The 19,589-nt window shown below is 42.3% G+C and overlaps 1 protein-coding gene across 1 annotated transcript in view; it reads right to left on the minus strand.

The window, feature by feature from the left end:
* ACMSD (aminocarboxymuconate semialdehyde decarboxylase) overlaps positions 1–19,589 on the minus strand; it is a 54,831-nt gene that overhangs the window by 8,814 nt on the left and 26,428 nt on the right. The window contains exons 7-9 of the mRNA XM_075069830.1: positions 17,617–17,712; positions 14,288–14,460; positions 394–492 (exon numbers count right to left, since the gene is read on the minus strand). Of these exons, the coding sequence (XP_074925931.1) occupies positions 394–492; positions 14,288–14,460; positions 17,617–17,712 (368 nt within the window). The remainder of the gene's footprint in view (positions 1–393; positions 493–14,287; positions 14,461–17,616; positions 17,713–19,589) is intronic.

Consider the following 19,589-nt stretch of genomic DNA (forward strand, 5'->3'; position numbering starts at 1 on the left):
GATACCGCCCAGAGGCCAATACCGTTGATTTGCGGCCACACTAACCCTAATCCAATATGGTAATACCGATTTCAGCACTACTCCTCTCGTCAGAGAGGAGTACAAAAACCGGTTTAAAGAGCCCTTTATATCGATATAAAGGGCCTCGTTGTGTGGACGGGTGCAGGGTTAAATTGGTTTAATGCTACTAAATTCGGTTTAAACGCATAGTGTAGACCAGGCCTAAGTCAAGCACGTGCATGTGCTTTCAGGGCTGTGGGGAACTGATTCTTAAAGACTAATCCCATACCCTCTGAAGTTAATGGAAAACTCTCATTGACTTCTTAGGGCCTTGGGTCAGGCCCTAAAAATGGAAGCCTAAAAACTGAAATAAAAAAATGTAAAGAATTTTACCTTTAGTCCACTATCAAACTCTTCCATAGAATCAATCAGTTTTCCAGGTTCTAGTTCCCCTAGTGGAAAAGGGTAATCTGTTCCCAAAAGAACTTTGTCCTGCAAACAGAGAAACAAATTGGGCATTTCATAAAAGAGCTGCACATCCTCTGTGGGGTTCTTAAAAACAGTATAAAATGATGAGTATATGCCGCACAGATTTTCTGTGGTATCTGTTTCAGTCATCTTTAAGATACTAAGTTTTGTTTTCTAAAAAAAACCCCAAACCCCAAAAAGAACACTTCCCAAGGTTTCCTGTATTTTGTACAAATTTGAATGAACAGATTTTTGGATAACCCAAGAATGATGATTTTAAGGGCTAGCTATGCTTGGGTGTATTTTCATCTTGATACATGGAAAGTTCAAAATGTAAATCCTTGGCATATGGAAAGAACATATATCCCTTTGCAGGAATGTGTTGAACAATGAACCCTTCCTAGTTTGGTTAACTGAAGTAATCTGATATTGCCTTGAAATGTATAAAACAAAGTATCCAACACTCATCTTCTTTGGGTTCTGACTTGGGTTGACTGCAATACAGTGATTCATAATGGGGTCATGACCAGGTGGTCCCATAGTTAAGTTGCCTGTAAAGGGGAAAAGATGTGTTTATTTCCTTTATGGTATGTAAAGAACATCTGAAAGCTTAGTTTTATTTCTGCTTGATTTTCCCATTATAAATCCATATCTTGTGTAACTTGAAAGATTCTGCGGTAATTGGAAAACTAATGGAATTAGGACATCGTAAGAGACCAGATACTAAAAGCTGTGCAATTGAGAGGGGGAGAGATTTTTAAGCTGTTTAAAACACCCTTTTGATCAGATGGTTTCCCCAGTTTGCTCTATATGTAGTCCACACTACTTCTTCCAAGTGAAAACTTACTGCGTTCCTGGGCTTGGTATTATTCATATAAAAGAACTAGTATAAAGTGCAGCCCAAACCTTCACCCTAGGTTTGGCTGCTCCCAGGATGCCTTTTAGGAATCTGGTCAGTTTACGTCTTGGGTATTCTAAAAAAGAGAGCACCACTCCCACCTTCCTTATTCTTGGTTGAGCCATCTGCAAAAATGAGTCAGAAAACCACACACATTTTCCAGCAGGATCAGCTTCTGTTAATAGTACAGTGTCAGGCAAAAACTGACAACTTGTTGCACACCTATTTAACTCTGATGTTTAAAGAACAATTGAGAGCAAAATGTAAAAAGAGCCAACCTTTCTGTCTCATCAAGCATGGTAAGAGAGCTTATATACATGCATCTCTAAGAAGTCAGAAGTCCTCCAGAGACTACCAGATTTGATATTCCAGGATGGAATCAAATCACACACATGGAGATCTGGGAAACCTGGGCTATATTTACACTATGGACCTTACAGCAGCACAGATGTATCACTGCAGCTGTGCCATGGCAAAGTCTCCTGTTTAGCCACTCTATGCTGTCAGGAGAAAGTTCTCCCACCGGCATAATTAAACCACCCCTAACAAGTTGCGGCAGGTATGTTGGCAGGAGAGTGTCTCCCGCCGACTTAGCACTGTCCATACCATACTGTGCTTTTATGGTTAGGGGAGTGTTTTTTTTACACCCTGACCAACAAAAATTTTACCGACAAAAGTGCTAGTGTAGACATAGCCTTAGACTGTCACTGTTCAATACAAGGTGGAAAAGATTATTTTACCATAAGCAGTTAACACATCAGGGGACCATTCAGTGTGAAGTAGCCCATTAACACTCCTCCAGTGGTAGAGAGGAAAGGAGGTGGGAGGGAAGCAGCTAGGTGTGTGTGTGTTAGTGGGTTACAGATTGTTGTAATAAGATTGGCTTAGCAGTGACACTTTGAATTAGTTTCCCAGACCTGAAAAAGAACTCAGAAGCTTGTCTCTCTCACCAACAGAAGTTGGCCCAATAAAAGATACTACCACACTGACTTTGTCTCTCTAATGTCCTGGAGTCAACACAGTTACAACAACACTGCATATATTTTTAGAGTCAGAGTTTTAGAGCCAGAAAGGACCACTAGATCATCTAGTCTAACCTCCTGTATATCACAGGACATCAGCACCACCCAGTATCTGCATACTAAATCCAGCAACCACAACTTTGGAATGCTTGTGGTTGGCAGTATTAAAACAAAGCCATGAAGCAAGTTCTCAGGTGTTTTAGGATAGGATTTATTTTATTTGCCAAATGCTGCTTAATTTTTTGTGTGTCCAGTAGGTGTCACCCTGGGGTCTCTGAAAGAATCTGTACAAGAAGATATATGCAAGTGTAGAATCTGCAAATTGGTTGTATTTTGTATGTGTGCATCTGCTTCTCTACAAAAATCTTGGGGTCAAATTAGAATAGCAGAATGTATACCTTTTTTGTCTGCTAATACAATTTCTGAGAACAGTTTACATGAGAAACGTATTAGGGTCTGTGTATTTAAACACCTCAGGATGCTGCTTGATTTATAGTATGTTTACTGATATTGGGACATTTTCTGCTCCAGAATACACACTTGGGAGAGAAACGTCGTTTCTTCCATGTGCAGCATAAGATACTGTACAATATTATTAGATGGATTTATTTGGAAAGGAGAATGAAATTCAATTTAGTGTGTCAGATAAGCTCAACCAATCTAGGGAGATTCTTACATTTTTATTTAAGGTTCCTTGTGTGGGCCAGAGCAGAAGAAAGTCTGATGCGCTGGTTTTTGTTCCTCTCTCACTAGAATCTCTGGTGTAAACTATCCCAATTTAGCTTTTGTTGTTAGTTTCCTCTGATTTAAAGTATTTTACAGCTGATCACGCTACTGCCAATGAACTGATCTGATGAACTGCTGATAAATAAGGACCTTTGAGAATATTGTGGCTCTGCCACTGACTTGCTGAATGGCTTTGGAGAACTCAGCTTCTCTGTGCTTCAGTTTTATCACTGTCTATAAAATGGTGACTGTAATGCCTATTCACAATCACCTCCCTCCCAGAAGTATAGTGAGGATTCATTAGGTAATGTTCGTAAAGCACTTTGCAGATGTATGGGACTCTTAGGTTTTAACATGTTATTTATTAATTATTATCTAGGAGTATGGCCTAAATTCTTTTTCTCACTGAGGATTTGTAGTTTGACATATGAATAGATCCACTTAATATTGCAGCTCTGCTTTAAATAAGACACAGATTGCAGATAGGGCTGTCAAACAATAAAAAAATTAATCGCAATTAATCATGAGATTAAAAAATCACAATTAACCATAGTTTTAATTGCACTATTAAACAATAATAGAATACCATTTATCTATATATTTTTGGATGTTTTCTACATTTTCAAATATATTGATTTCAATTACAACACAGAATACAGAGTATACAGTGCTTATCTGATATTATGTTTGATTACAAATATCTGCACTGTAAAAAGGTTAAAACAAAAGAAATTGTATTTTTTGACTCACCTCATACAAGTACTGTAGTGCGATCTCTATCGCAAAAGTGCAACTTACAAATGTGGAAATTTTTTTGTTACATAACTGCACTAAATACAAAACAATATAAAACTTTAGAGCCTACAAGTCAATTTAGTCCTTCTTCTTGTTCAGCCAATTGCTAAGACAAACAAATTTGTTTACATTTATGGGAGATAATGTTGCTTGCTTCTTATTTACAATGTCACCTGAAAGAGAGAACAGGCATTCGCATTGCACTGTTGTAGTGGATGTTGCACAGCATTTATGTGCCAGATATGCTAAACATTTGTATGTCCCCTCATGGTTTGGCCATTATTCCAGAGGACATGCTTCCATGCTGATTATGGGTTCTGCTTGATAATGATCCGAAACAGTGTAGACTGATGCCCCTTCATTTTCATCATCTGAGTCAGATGCCAACAGAAGGTTGATTTCTTTTTTGGTGGTCTGGGTTCTGTAATTTCTGCATCAGAGTGTTGTTGTTTTAAGACTTCTGACAGCATGTTCCACACCTCGTCCCTCTTAGATTTTGAAAGGCACTTCAGATTCTTAAACATTGGGTCGAACATTGCAGGTATTTTTAGAAACCTCACATTGATTCCTTCTTTGCATTTTGTCAGATGTGCAGCAAAAGTATTCTTAAATTGAACAACTAGGTCATCATCTGAGACTGCCATAACATGAAATATATGACAGAATGCAGGTAAAACCACAGAGCAGCAGACATACAATTCTCCTCCAAGGAGTTCTGTCACAAATGTAATTAATGCATTTTTTTTTTAACGAGCATCATTAGCATGGAAGCATGTCCTCTGGAACGCTGGCCAAATCATGAAGGGTCATATGAATGTTTAGCATATCTGGCAACGCCAGCTACAAACAGGGCCATCCAGAGGAGGGGGCAAGAGGGGCAATTTGCCCCAGGCCCCGCAGCGGCCCCCCACAAGAGTTTTTTGGGGCCCCCTGGAGCAGGGTCCGTCACTCGCTCTGGGGGCCCCAGAAAACTCTCGCGTGGCCCGGGCCCCTGGAGCTTCTTCTGTTCCGGGTCTTTGACAGTGGGGGGGGGTCCTTCCGCCCCGGGACCCACTGCCAAAGTGCCAGGTCTTTGGCAGCAATTCGGTGGTGGGGGCCTCCCACTTCCGAAGACCCCAGGCCCGCTGAATGCTCTGGGTGGCCCTGGCTACAAAAGTGCCATGCAAACACCTGTTCTCACTTTCTGGTGACGTCGTAAATAAGAAGTCAGCAGCATTATCACTCATTAGTGTAAACAACCTTGTTTGTCCTAGCGATTGGCTGAATAAGAAATAAGGCTGAGTGGAGTTGTAGGCTCTAAAGTTTTATATTGTTTTGTTTTTGAGTGCAGTTATGTAACAAAAAAAAATCTGTATTTCTAAATTGCACTTTCAGGATAGAGATCGCACTACAGTACTTTATGATGTGAATTGAAAAATACTATTTCTTTTATCTTTTTTACAGTGCAAATTTTTGTAATAAAATATAAAGTGAGCACTGTACACTTTGTATTTTGTGTTGTAATTGAAATCAATATATTTGAAAATGTAGAAAACATCTGAAAATATTTATAATACATTTCAATTGATATTCTATTATTGTTTCACAGTGCGATTAAAACTGCAATTAATCGTGCTTAATTTTTTTAATTTAGTTAATTTGTTTTGAGTTAATCGCTTGAGTTAACTGTGGTTAATTGACAGCCCTAATTGCTGGTGATTAACTTAAGCGGACATTTTTACTCAAAAGAACTGTAACTATAACAGAATTTGTTTCACAGTAACATAAGACCTGAAACTTAAAGTTCTAGAATCTGAAAGAGCACTAGGGTTTTCTTTTTACATTGGTGACTTTATGTGAGAAAGTATCTGAGGAAAGAGAGTGTCAATATATGAAACAAGTGAGCTTCAAACAGGGTTTCAGTAATATAAATATATACCGAGGAAAGAGAAAGACAGGTTTACTCTTGCTGGTGCACAATTATATCTCCTGGCACCAGCCTTGTGCCCCTTCCTAGCAGGACTCACCCCAAGGGAGACAGCAGGGGAGGCTTTGGTTGGGAGGAGGCAGCTTTGCATTCTTCTGAGGGCCCTGTAGTAGACTACCAGGAAAAGGTCATGGGGATGCACTGAACTATTTTATTCTGTGGCCAGCCTGGTGATGCACCTGGCCAGCACTGTGCAGCTTCTTGTTCTGCGCTGGCCTACTGTATGCTGTCTGGTGGAGGGGAGGCTGCCGCAACTTGCATTACTGCCTGCTCCCCTTCCACCTAGCAGATGTTGTACCTCTGGAGTTCTCTGGTAGGGTTAACTGACCTACGTTGTGGGCTCTAACTGAGAAAGTGCACAGGGAATTTTGGAGGGATGGAGTTGACTCAAAGCAGTTTCTGGGTTTTTAATGTTTAAGGGCTGCAAGCCAGCATAATATACTCTAGGTGACAGCTGTCCCGCAAAGACATTAAGTTATGCCTATGCATATCTATGCACACACCTGATGCCTTCTCAGCCTAGTTTCTGGCTATGCACCGGAGATTTATTTGTCCTACTTCTAACTTTCATCTGCAAAACCTACAGTGTTATACTAGGCCTCTTATCACATTGTTTCTCTTTTTGTTTTGAGCCCAGCATGCGTTCATTTTACATTTACTGTATTCCTAGTGCTCATGGTTAAGACTATGATTTTGTCACAGAGGTTGCGGAATTCACGGAATCCGTGACTTCCAAAGACCTCTGTGACTTCAGCCCCTGAAGCTGGGAGTTGCAGAGTCCTGCCACCTCCCACAGTGGCAGGGAGCTGTGAGGTATCCCTACCACCTAGGCAGGAGGTACACGGCAGCTCCCAGCCACTGTGGGGGCAGGGGGATCCCCGCAGTTCCCTGGCTAGTGGGGTGGGGGGCCCCCATAGTCCCTGGTCGCCACAAGGAAGGCAGGGCGACCCTGGCAGTTCCCCACTGTGGTGATGGCAGAGGGACCCCGGCAGCTCCCTGTCATGGCAACAGGGCAGGGGTGATGCCTGCAGCTTCCCACTGCTGCAGTGGGGCTTGGGGACCCCCACAGCTTCCTGGCCACCATGGCAGGGCAGGGGGACCCCCCACCACAACTCACAGTGATGGCAGCAGGGGGACCCCTGCAGATCCCCTCCACCATGGGTGGGGGCAGAGGGACCCTGGAGCTCTGAACCCCCATGGGTAGTGAGAGCCAGAGAGCTCCCAGCCACTGGCAGCTGCTGCAGTCTCTTCCCATTTTATCACGCATATTTTTAGTAAAAGTCAGTGACAGGTCACAGGCTTCCATTAATTTTTCTTTATTGCTCGTGACCTGTCTGTGACTTTTACTAAAAATATCCATGACAAAATCTTAGCCTTACTCATGATTTCATTGCAAGTGTTGCAATATTTGGTGGTGGGTTTTTTTTTAAATGTCCTAGCTTCTGGAGACAAGTGATTATGTGAGAATTTCCACTTTCATTTAAAAAAAAAAAGTAAATTCTCAACACTATATGGGTGCAGAGAAAAGTTTTAACACATGACCTGAGTGCACCTTAACAGTGCACAGACCAGAAGACATTGGAAAAGAACCCAAAATTTGTTATTTAAAAAAACCCTCGTGATTTGTAAGACAATTTCGTGATTTGGGGGATCTGACAATTTTTGCAATGCTTGGGTTTGGCAATACTGCAATAGGAAGCCAAACTGCCCTTTATTTAGGTCCAGGTTTCATCCCCTTTACTCTGTAAATAATCACATTGGAATCAGTGAAATTACTCGTGGAGCAAGAAGCAATTCAAGATGAGTAAGAGTGGCAGCATTTGGCCTTTAGTATCTCCTTCAGAAGCTTGCCTTTCTAGTTTATTATATATTCACTTGCTGCCTCCTATACCTGATAGAAATTATCTCAATCTGTTATGTGTTTAACTAGTTCAAGCAAAGCTTGGATTCCACAATGTTTCATGAAATTTTATCAACATTTTTCTGAAAAAAAACATGTGCACTCCTTGCTTCCCCTTCGTGCCATTTGTGCTGCTTTGGCTGAGGAGTCCCTTGTGTAGGGGAATTCCCAGGTAGTGTAAAGCTGATGTGGCTGACTCTTTGTCACCCGCTCCTGGCCCTCTCAAGTGTGGGAGGCATGCCAGGGATAAATGGGATGGGTGTAATTGCTCTTACGAGGCCCATTACAAACTTATGCAACATAAAGCAGCATTGAGGCTGCCCATTTCATTCACCAAAAGCAGCAGCTGACTCTAATATGGTCCGTCCCCCCCTCACGTGATGATTGCCTATCCTTCTCATTCCCTCTGAAGCCCCTGGTATTGGCCACTGTTGGAAGACAGGATACTGGGCTAGATGGACCATTGGTCTGACCCAGTACGGCTGTTCTTATGCCTTGCATCTCGCTGGGTTTGCTGTGAGTCCTGCATCTCCAGCAAGGAGTGACATACTGTGTGCGGTTGTTCCAGTTCTGGCTATCAAGAACTGTCATAAAGATTGGCCATACAGGGAGTAAGCAATGGCCTAAGCACGCAGTCCATCAATCGTTGGAACATACCTGCTGCCCTGTGGAAGCCAAAGGGCATGGTGCAAAACTGGTAAAGCTTTTCCCAGGACTCAGGCATCAAAGGGATCTGCCAGTACCATTTTGTAAAATCCAGAGTAGTGATATATCTGGCTGCTTCTAGGCATTCCAACAGTTCTACCTTGGGCATTGGGTATGCATTAAATTTGGATAGAATGATAAGTGTGTTTGTTGTGTCCTCTGGTTTTGGTACCAGCACAATAGGATGCCTCCACTCACGGTGAGATTCTTCTCCTCCCAGAGATCTAGCATTGCTTGTAACTCCTTCCAGACAGTTTTCCATCTTATCCAAGGATGCAGCCGAGGGGTGTCCTGGACTCGTTGCTTTGCTCCTGTAGCTGTGTGGTGGTACATCAGGTGAGTTTGTCCCAACAGAGCTGAAAATACTCAGGGGTAAGACTTGACCAGGTGCTGTGTCTGGGTTTTTTGTTCCGATTGGAGATCTTCCTCCACCTGTGTGACCTCAAAACTCTGGATCACGGGTGCCTGGGGACCTAGCTCAGGGTCAGGAGGATAAGCAATCACTCTCTGTTCTTCCAAGCCTTTAAAAGGTTAATATGGTACAGTTGTGTCTCTGTTCTCTTTCCTGGCTGTCAGGTCTCATAGGCCACTGGACCCACTTGTTTTACTGCCTCAAATGGTCCTTACCTTCTGACCAGGAATGTAGACTCCAGACTCTGTAGTAGTAACAGCACTCGGTCACAAGGCCTAAACACACACAGATGGGTGGCTTTCTTGTACACCCTTTATTGGGTTTGTTGAGTCTTTCACAGGCTCTGTTTTGCAAAAGTAACTAGAGATTTAAGTCTCTCACGCAAATGCAAGATATACTGGACCACATCTGTGGTCTTTCCCTCTGAGCTCAAAGTCAGGCCATTGTTTTACCAACTGAGGTAAAACGAAGTGACTTCACTGTTGACCACTGCCATCTGGTGGTAGGCCTGGCTCAGTGTCTGATCATTGCTTTGTACTCATATGAAATCAGTATTTCCTGTTAGATGATACACCTCCTGGGGGGTGTTGTCTTGGTGTCTTTCAGGGTGAGGGCAGGAGGAGGATCTTCTGGCTGGTTGAACTCTCTTCTCTTGAGTCCTCCGCTTTGCCTATCACAACCATCCCTACTGCACCCCAAAGCCCTTTTAGTCCAGAGAGCCAGTGTGGTCCCTTTGGATGGATGTTCACCATATTATTTTAGGCCTCCCTGAACTATTCCCAGTCTCACTCCAGGATTATAGGTTAAGCCACAGTTGCAGCTAATCCTACAAGGAGGGCTCCCATATGTTTCCCCACAGACAACTGTACTTGTGTAGTGGGATAGAATCATACTTCACCATATATACGCTAGAGAAGAATGATTTCTCTGGGTACCACTGACAAATGTGGAAAGCATTCCAAGGGACAGATTCTTCATTCTTCAGAATTTCACTGAAATCTGCTTTGTAGGCAGGTTAATTAACTTTATGTTTTAAGCCTTTCAGTCACATATGAGTTTGCAACTTCTATTCCTCTTCTGCTTGACTCCTCCAGCGCAGTCTTTAAAAATAAAATTAACCAACCCAGAAAAAGGATCTGGAATCTCAGCAACCTCCAGAATGCTGAATCACCCAGTTGCAATTCACTTAAATCTACTGAATGAAAGCATAGCATTTCTCACAGTATTGTAAAAGGTAGAGGAAGACGACACCAAATGGTTTTACACTTGCATAATCAGGGGAAGAAATCTGGTAACATTAAAGGAACAGCTTAAAATTAAAGGGCTAGGCTCAGTCTGTTGTGCTGTAATAATATTGAAGAGCTATGGAAATATACCAGGGATTAATATGCCCAGCTAAATTAGTGTTTTTATTATAAAATTAGGGTAAATTGAAGCTTTGGAGAGATTTTTGCAGAAAAGAAAAGAACTCAGTGGAGTAATAAATGAAAATGCAGGGGCTGCAAGTCCATAAATCTTTGAGGCAAAACCTTGTAAATGGGTCATGAACCTGAAGGTTGGATCATATGTACTAAAATCTTGATATCTATTGCAAAAATAGATGCATTGGATCAGAAAGTATCATAAAGTGCAGTAGAAAAGCCTGGATAGAACGTACATGTTATATTATCATCATTTGTATGGTAGCATCTGTGAGCCCCAAACTAGGATCAGAGCCCCAGTGCTAGGCACTTTACAGATAAATAACAAAAAAGACAGTCCCAGCTCCAGAGAGCTCACAACCTACATGCACGGAGCCTGATGGGGAATATCTGTGTGTCAAACATGCCATAGGACTAGCAGTTCTGCTGAGAATGCCATAACATGCCTATAAACAAGGATAGAGTTGGGGAAATTCTCCTCAAAGTTATACACAAGGAAGCCATTGGAGGTGGCTGATCCTCTATTGCACTGTGCTTTTAGCAATGCTTTTGACAAACAGCCTGGTGAGGGTTTGTTTTTTTGGTAAAAAACCTAGGTTGCATAGTTTCAGTTGTCACTGTGGACTTTTCATACAGCTCCCACTGTAAATCTATCTCTAGAGTCTGGTGACTTTAACAAGCTACTTGGTCTTTATTCTGTCTTTGCTCAGTGGAACGATAGCCTTATGATGTGCAGCTTTGCATATAGAACTCTCCTTATATTATTTTGGGTGGTTAATTGTGCTATCATGTTGCTGAGTCTTTTGGACATCTTTGAATGGTTAAGTCTGTCTACGCTGCACAGACATTGTGGGGGAACTGCATGCAGGAGTAAGGACTCACAAATGGTGGGTATCCTGACAGAGGCCCAGATCCGAAAGCTCATTCACTTCAGTGGGTTGTGGACTGTGCTCAGAATGCATAGCTAACTGTAATCAGTTGCTTCTTATATGTCGTTGCTCTTTTTTTCTGCCTAGTAAAAAGATCCCTGTGCCAGCCATACAATCTATTAATTAGAGCGGTCTGCACAGACATCTAGTGGTGAAAGTGGGTAATTAACTAGCTTTTTAGTATTTGATGGAGAGAAAACATTGGCCACAGTGTGCCTCTGAGCTCTGTATGTGGAAGGAGCCCTTGTGGACGCAACCCCCTCTTCCCTGGGGATGGCACTGTGAGGGTCCAGTGAAACATGTTGGGAGGGAGCAAGCAGTGGCTGGGACAAGGAAGGAGAAGGCATAAGCTGTATTTACAGTTCCCCTCCATGGTGGGAATTCCCCTGCCAGATGCAGAAGCCCTGTGTGGGTTCCAGAGATCCACAGCCCACTGATACAGGTTTCCTGTATGGATGGCTCTGAGCTCCTGCTAATCCCCTGGGATCCATATAGATCCCAGGTTTCATGGAGTTTGGATGCTATCCCCTTGCCTGCTTCCAGGGAAAGGCAAACACTGCACCCCATAGAGTAACTGGGGAGAAAACTCATTTGTCTGTCTTCTGCAGGCTTGCCTGTTGAAGGGACTGTTCAGTTCCACTAGTATTTGGGACATTACAGTTCAGGGTTGGGTTTTTTGTCCCATACTCTTATTTAAATAGGTAGCTACTATAATATTTCCTTTCCTTTCTGCCATGACAGTTAAAATACTTAGCATTTTGTTCTGTTTAATATGCCATTCAGGATTTCCCCCTGAATTCCCTTTAGTGATTTTCCAGCCTATTGCTTCCCAAGCAGAAATACAATTTATTTTCTCAAATAAAAGTGTTTTTATGAAAACACTTGGGGATTATTTCTTAGGGTTTGGGGTTCTTGTGATAGTTTTAACTCAGGTGAGTATTCTCACTGAAGTGAATTGTTCACAATCCATGGGAACAAGGATGACAACAATTTGCAGTATTGGGCCCATTATTTCTAGAACTCCATGAGACAGAACCCTCAACTGATGTAGACCAGTATAGTTCCATTGACTTCATGGAGATATGCCGATTTAGACCAGCTGAGGTTCTGAGATTATATTCACTGGCTGAAATCCTGGTCCCATTGAAGTAAATGGCAAAACTCCCATTAACTTGAGTTCAATGGGACCAAGATTTCACCCACTGTTTAGTCAGGTGTTAGTATTTTGAACCTTGTTAATATGTTTTGTACACCAATTCTATCCATCCACCTGCACTTCTGATCCCTTTGGCTCGAACTACATAACTAAAAGAGCCATGCTAGGGAACCTTTTCAAAATTGTTTCAGATATAAACATGGTGTACTTCTCAGGGATGTTCAGAGGCTTAACTTTTGTAAACTACTTTGAGATCTTCAGATGGAAGGTATTTTGGAAGTGAAAATTAATACTTTATATATGCCAAATATTAGGATTAATTTTATACAATGAGGACTTGTTAAGAAATGGTTGAGTTTCAGCTGTGAATGGTCTTCCTTAAGTATGTCTTGTGGAAGGCCAATCTCAGATGAAAAATAACTACTGGATCCAGGGGTGAAAGTAGTTTAAAGGACATACTAGTACGCCGGAGTCCTGAGCGGGGCGGGCCTCAATGAGAAGAGGCGGGGCCTTGCAAGACTTAAAGGCCTTGGGGCTTCAGCTATGGCTGGGAGCCCCAGAGCCTTTAAATCACCCAGAAGCTACCAGCTGCAGAGGTGGCTGAGAGCCCCAGGAATCAGGGATGAATTAAATGGCCTGGGGCTCCAGGCGTGGCAGAGCTCCAGGCCCTTTAAATCACTGTGGGAGCCCTGGGGCCGCTACCCCAGGGTGGCAGGGCTCGGGGCTAAGGCTGAGGTAGCGGCGGCAGGGCTCTGGCAGCGATTTAAAGGGCCAGAGGCTCCAGCTGCTGCGGGGAACCCCAGGCCCTTTAAAGCGCCACTGGAGCTCCAGCAGTTGGGCTCGGGCGGCACTTTTAAGGGCCCGGGCTCCCCGCAGGGACTGGAGCTCCAGGACCTTTAAATCCACACCTGAGCCTGGCTGCTGGAGCTCCAGAGGTGATTTAAAGGGCCTGGGGCTTCCCGCAGTGGCTGTAGCCCTGGGCCCTTTAAATCACCGCCTGAGATGCTGGTCCGGTCCAGCACGGCGTACCGGCTCTTGCCGGTACGCCATACCAGACCATATGGCTTACTTTCACCTCTGACTGGATCCTAACCAGTGGTGCAAGTAAGCCGGTATGGTCAGGCACACCATACTATTAAGACATTTATTGCTGGTATGCCATACCAGAAAGAAATATTCCAAGAATGAATTGTAGAGCCCTACACGGATACAGATTTATACCTGTGGATGCAGATATCCATGGATAAAAATTGGTATCTGCTGAACCACAGGGCTCTCCTGGGAACTGCAATGGGAAAAGGAGCAGAACGTGGGGCTGACACTCCCCATGCTGGCAGCTCTGCTGGTGTGGCTGTCCCATCCCCAAACCCACCCCCAGCCCTAACCTCTGGTGGGGCTGTAAAGACCCCAGACAGGAGACTGGGCTGTGTGGAAGGGCTGGAGGAGGCTACAGCCACGCCAGAGGAGCTGCTAGTGTGGGCCGCTGGCTCCTGGGAGTGGTGGCCCCACGTTTTGCTCCTTTCACTGCTGTGGTTCCCAGGAGAGCCCTGAGGTTCAGCAGATACCAATTTCTATCCGCCGATATCCACATCCGTGGGTATAAATTTGTATCCCTGCAGGGCTCTAGTTACAGAACATTTTTTGTGAGGGCGGGTGGAGTGAGGGGTCGGTACAGTACTGGTAAGAGTTAAAATCTACTTGCACCACTGATCCTAACTAGCCACTTGGATTGGAAGTATCTAGCTGCCAAAAGGGGGCTGAAATAATTTTCTGTTTGTGTCCATATTTGAAGCATAAGATTCCCACTCGAGTTCTTCAACAAAGAACTGAACGCAGTATGACTCACCTGGGCATATCAGCCATATATCCTAGGAAATGTTCCAACTCACCTCTCCTATTACATCGATTAGCAGCTTTAGGGCCCGAGGATCATGAACAAGTGAATCCGTGTAAAATGAACCGAGGTATTTCTTTGGATCTACTTTATTATCTACTGCACACAAATCAGGGCGCACATTGAATCCATGGGAAATACGCCCTAGTGTATATGGGAAAGCACCACCTACAAAGAGGTAATTGTATTGAAAGTGGAAATTATGTCTTTGCTTTACAAAACCTGAAAAATCAGGAAGGAAAAGAGTTAATTTGTCAACACAGAGAGGTTATTGTGCAGCTATATAGAAATTAGTATCATATAATACTCAAGAGTGAGCAAGACATCTTAATCACAAACAACCCCAGGCACAAAATGTAATAAAAGGGTGCAAATAAGCATTGTTCCATTAACGTCAATAGAGAAACTCCAATTTGCTCCAGCAGAAGATTTGGCTCCAACGTTGTAAGAATTGAGCCACATCGATGGCTAAAGATTGGCATATAGTGTTCCTGACCAGGGATTGAGACTAGTAGGGGGGAGAAGAGAAAGGGGGCAGGGAAGAACACTCATTGGACCAACAGTGGCTGGGGGTTGTAGATGATTTTGTCAGCTTATTTTGGGCAGTGAGATTGTTTACTGCACTGCTCATGATCGCCCCTTCACAGCCAGCTCACAGTAACTGTACAGTCTTAAGACCATTTTATAGCGGCAGTGGAACCAGCATACAAAAGTTTTTACTAGATGCGTGGTGAAATCCTGGTCCCATTGACTTTAATGGGGCCAGGAATTAATCCATTGTTTTCTGGCTGATATAGACACGCCTTTGGAAGACATTATCAGCCCTGTCAGCTACATGTTGTGAGATAGGTTGTGTGGGAGGATGGAGGCAATTTTAAGTGATGGCACAGGGATTAGTGCAAGCACTACAAGATTTGATGGACAGAATTACTAGGCCTTCATTGGTAAGAACTCTGTTGGTCAATGCAAGTAAATACTTCAGGCACTGAGGGAAGAAATAGACATATCTGATTATTACATACATAAAATACATGCCAAACAGTTGTACATCTTCTATCCACTTAAGTTCAATCAAATATCAAGCAAACTGAACAGTTTCCTAGACCCTGCTAGGCTGGATCTCTAGTCCTTATGATTTTTAAGGAAAACCTTTGAAATATGAACCCAATGTAAACTGAAGCAGTGATGTCTGTCTCAGCTGGTAGACAACCTGAAACTATTGGTTCTTGGGAAGTTCCCCTGTCCATATCAACGAGTGTTAACACTGAAGCTCAAACAATAATAATTTAAATATCCCTATTGTTATCAATTTCACGGCAGAGCAAAACATTCAAGGAAAAAAAAGGAATATCAGATTCTGAAGATCTGCAAATTCTACTTGCATGGCATCTTGTTTTGATGTCTCACTTTTGCATCTCAAGAGGACTGAGTCTGATGTGTAGGTGGAATTTGTGAGAATACCCACACCCCAAAATAATATACTCATTGACAACCATTATTCAAGTGACATGTGCCAGCTCTTGCCATGAGACTAAAGTGTGTCTGTTCTCTTCTCCTCACATTTCCTCCCCAGCTGTCCAGTCTCTCTCTTCAGGAACATAATTTCAAAAGAAAATTGCTTCCCATTAGATGTCAAAACAGAAAAATGGCCAAGTCAACAATACACCAGAAAACAGACGTGCATCTTTAGAGCTCACCAGATTTCATATGACAATATGAGCCATACTGCAAAGTTATCCTGGTCATAGATTTTGTACCACACAGCAGGCAATCCAATGTAAAGAGTACAAAGTTAGCCATGAGGGCTTCATTATGTATATCAGATATGGCTTCATATCTTTTTTTCAGACATAATCCTGAGAGCAAAATCACAGCTCTAATTAGAAGAGCTTTCTATCCTTTTCCATTTTTAACCTTATTAAAAAAAAAACCTTGATTATAAAATGGCACTTTAAACAAACAAGTGGAAGTAACCATAACATTGACATTTCTGCCTTTGTCACTGGAGCACAATAATATTTGAGAGCTTAGAATAGCACTGTGGGCAAAGTTTTTGTAATCACTACAAACAGCGATCTGTCACCTACATTTTAGTTTGCTTCCTTTATTGGTATAAGCTTTTCTGTGTTTCCCTCTGCTCCTATTGTGTGCCTTTTCTATCTTCTCTCTTACAACAGCAGCTCCTTCCTAAGTATCTCTGAGTTGGTGCAGGGTTCTGATTTTGTTTCCAATTTACTCTCAGCTCAGATTTGAAAAGAAAGAAAAAAAGGAAGAAATTCTGAACAAACAACTCACCTTCAGCTCTTCTGATGTTCTCTTTGCCAAACAAGTTGCCAGACAATGCTGAAGAGGCTACACCCTTTCCTTTTCCCCACACCATCCATAAGCATTTTGCTCTTATTAGCTCATCATAAATGCATAATTAAGATGGGCTATTAAAAAGTCTTGCCTAGAGTAAGTAATTTGTGGTGACTTTTAACTACTCCTTTTGGTTAAATCTGCTGTGTGGTCATACTGAGTCCTAATGACATATCAAAACATCAAGGACTGGACTCTGCAACCTTTTGTATTCAAAACTGCATTGACTTATCTGGCTCGGGTTTTGAGTGAACATTTTTTGTCAAAAAACTAGTCTCTTAAAGTTGCCAATAAGAAGCTTATTTTCAGAAAGCAGAAGCTACCGAGAAGCATTACACAAAGGCTGCATGATCCATTTTTCATTGCTTGTGATAAATTGTGTTATCTAATCTGCATATTTCAAAAGCAACCCACAGACTCTGGCCTCACTCCAAATCTTTCCTCATACAAAACTCCCACTGACTTCCAAAAGGGTCAGTAGGTCATACTGGTGAGTTCAAACCCAGATATCAATACTGATCAACATGGGTCATCTCTAGAGAAAAGTGGATACTTTGGTATCCAGGACTTTTCAATCCTTGGCTTCTTTGCTCAGACTATCAACAAAGATGCCAATTACTGACAGCTGGAGTGGTGTTTTGTTACGTGGACTCAAGTCCACTGGAAACTGGAGACCACAAAACCCAGTTATTTTGGAACATTTGAACTAAATTGATTCATTAGGAATATCAAGGCCTGGTTCCTTTTAACAATCACCTTTAAATGGCTTGTTCCTTTTTAAATCATCCCCTTTGAGATAGGCCTATGTCTTTATTTTAACTTTTATATTTTTACTGAGTGTTGTTTTTCAAATAATATAAATTTAAATGCTTGAATTTGCTCTGATAACAGACAAAATCAAACAGCAGAGCCATTCAATAATACCAAGCAAGAACAGCCACTTCTGAGGCAAACTACCGTACCTACCTCCATGGGCAAAGCAAACTTTCAGTTTAGGAAACATTTCAAAAATTCCTCCCATAATCATGGAGCAAATGGCAATGGTTGTTTCCTCTGGCATGCCTAACAACAAGAAAAAGTTTCATAACATGAGACATCACACTGCAGCTTGACGTTTTCCTCAATATCCTCTATACTTAATGCCAAACTTAACAGTTACAGTGCAAATGACAAACTGCATCGCTTTATTTCTTATTAGAGAAGCACTCAATGCTATTAAGTATCAGAAGGGTAGCCATGTTTGCTGGTTTTACAGATCCAGATTAAGAGTCCTGTGGCACCTTATAGACTAACAGACATATTGAAGCATGAGCTTGAAGCATCCGACGAAGTGGGTATTCACCCATGAAAGCTCATGCTCCAACACAACTGTTAGTCTATAAGGTGCCACAGGACTCTTCAATGCTATTAGTCATTTAAGGTTCTTAAACTGTGGTCAGAAAACAGGACTAGGAGCTAAGAACTCCCGAGCTGTAATCTCAGCTCTGACACTGCCTCTCTCTGCCTTTTGGACAGAATTTTCAAACTTGGGTGTCTAAAGATAAGCACCTAAAGCCAAATTTAGGAGCCTAAACCAGTCAGTGGATGTTGGGGGTGCTCAGCACCTCTAAAACATCAGGTCACTGATGTGTCTAACTTTAGACTTTGAAAATTTGGGTCTTAACCTCTCTGCCTTAGTTTTCCTGTGATAGGGGGAAAATAACACTCAGAAGGGAGCTGCCAGGATTAATTAATGTTTATGCAGTGCTCTGAAGATGTAAAGCTCTACATAAATACCATGAGAATGTGTTTTTAGGTTACTGCATCTCATTAAGAAAGTAAATATAACATCGTTCAGTTCTTTTTAACACCATGTCAAATAGACCTGTGCTGAGTAACGTTATCTGATATGGTGTTAAAAATAGCGTGAGCAGCTGGTAGCCCATCTATACTAGAGCTCACATTGGATCTGAACCAGGGTTAACAAAAGGCTCTAGTATAGACATGGCCAATGTAGTGCAACCCAATGCAAGCACAGTGGTGTTGTGAACACTTGTGCACCTTTGCTAGAAATTTCATGTATGGAAGTCAGGTGTTTCACAAGTGCAGTGGTGGCTGAAACACCAAAATGTTCTAGTGGAGAGAGAGCTAAAGTGCCTGATTCTGTTCTCAGTCACAGTGGTGTGTAACTCCAGTGAAGTCTGTTGAGTTACACAGTGCTAAACCAGAGAAAGTAAGAATAGGATCAGGCCTAAAATTTTCCAGGGACTGTCACAATTTTACCTGCTGTTACTCTGTGCTGGACTGCAACTCCAATTTAACTGACAGATGTGGAAAACAGAGAAACGAGACAATTCCCTATTGCCTATACTTCTAAGGAGCCTCAAGCACATGTTATTTCAGTTATGGCTGAAATGAACTTAAATTCAAAATATTCCCTTCCTGGTCTACCTGTTTCAGAGGGCATTATATGAATTAATGTGTGTCATTTGCTAATTCCACTTGTCTTTCTTCTAATCATGCTCCCTTTGGGAGCCTCCTCGTTACAGAAGATTTCTTCCTGGAGATCTGCTCTCTAGGAGGCAAGAGAACATTAGAGGCTACTGCAAGCCCCTTAAATTCTAGTGATACAGATATTATAGATATATAAAGTTTAGCGAGTGAAGTTTACAGTGTTGACCTAATGGCAGTGTCTGATTTTAAAAATGATTGACAGAAAAGTAATGTAGTTTTTCTCATGCAATTATACATTTGCAATTGTCTCCTTGGCATGTGTTGCAGATAATGCCAGCTAATGAATGAAGATTATGCATTCAGAAGGTTGAAAAAGCTACTAGGAGGGAAGCTGTTCTAGACTTGATTTTAACAAATAGGGAGGAACTTGTTGAGAATTTGAAAGTAGAAGGAAGCTTGGGTGAAAGTGATCACGAAATCATAGAGTTTGCAATTCTAAGGAAGGG

The sequence above is a fragment of the Chelonoidis abingdonii genome, chromosome 10 (assembly GCF_003597395.2).
Source record: "Chelonoidis abingdonii isolate Lonesome George chromosome 10, CheloAbing_2.0, whole genome shotgun sequence".
NCBI classification, from domain to species: domain Eukaryota; kingdom Metazoa; phylum Chordata; order Testudines; family Testudinidae; genus Chelonoidis; species Chelonoidis abingdonii.